General features: G+C 34.3%; 1 protein-coding gene across 1 annotated transcript in view; it reads left to right on the top strand.

The window, feature by feature from the left end:
* Window positions 1–26: 26 nt before the first annotated feature.
* Window positions 27–945, top strand: part of LOC100179599 (cAMP-dependent protein kinase type I-beta regulatory subunit) — a 14,516-nt gene continuing 13,597 nt past the window's right edge. Inside the window, exon 1 of the mRNA XM_002122672.5 lies at window positions 27–175. Within this exon, the coding sequence (XP_002122708.1) occupies window positions 83–175 (93 nt within the window). The 5' untranslated portion in view covers window positions 27–82. The remainder of the gene's footprint in view (window positions 176–945) is intronic.

Consider the following 945-nt stretch of genomic DNA (forward strand, 5'->3'; position numbering starts at 1 on the left):
TAGGCTATTTTAACCTATCGTTTTTGTTTGTTTTTTATTTTAGCTGTAGATTATACATCATTAGGTTATTTGTGACATAACAATGGCGGGCGAAGAAGAACAAGGACTAAAAGAATGTGAGGCTTATGTGCACGAACATAAAATACAGCAAACATTAAAAGACTGTATTGTGCAGGTAAACGAATTACGTCTTGTTTAAAACTTTTTTTTTGTAAATTTAATTGCAACTTTTCGATGTACGTGTTGACTATGCATAGAGTGCACATGCAAATGTTTTTAGTGTAATATTTTCTTATTTGTATTTAAACCTGTTTTAAAACACCAAAATAATGAACGTGCGAATTGCAATTATAACGCAAATAATCAATGTGTGAATTGCTATTATGTCGTAGTTAAATGATAGGTTAAACAATTCCTATTAGAATGCAATAAAACCATGTGTAAATGCTCACTGTTTTATAACCAACTTTCTGCTTGGCTGGGGAAAACTTTGTAAACATAAAGCCGCGCCAATTTAATGTTGCGAAGTAAATAATAAACCAATTGCTATTATGACTGAGTCCTAAATAATAAACGTATAAACAGGATTGTAAAAGTTGTAAATCCGGACGGTGATCGTTTAATTTTATTGAAAATCGGGACGTAATATGTTTTACGTGCGTCTGTCACCCAAGCTACCAAATCTTGTTATAAAGCGTATTACTGACTATCACCACGACACCACAGTCTAGTGCGGGCGCCTGTGCGATAGAAACCGTTGTTAAAGCTGAGATATAATGTTTTATGTTCGTTGCGTGTTCGTAATAATCAGCTAACGAAGTCGCTCGAGTAACAAACATTGCCGTGCTTCAATTTGACATTTTGCGCTTAATTGTACTCCACATGTCTTATTGCAACATAACTATTAACTATGACGTTTCATTACGTAACATCGGGAGGAATGCC

This window comes from Ciona intestinalis, unplaced genomic scaffold (assembly GCF_000224145.3).
Source record: "Ciona intestinalis unplaced genomic scaffold, KH HT000069.2, whole genome shotgun sequence".
NCBI classification, from domain to species: Eukaryota; Metazoa; Chordata; class Ascidiacea; order Phlebobranchia; family Cionidae; genus Ciona; species Ciona intestinalis.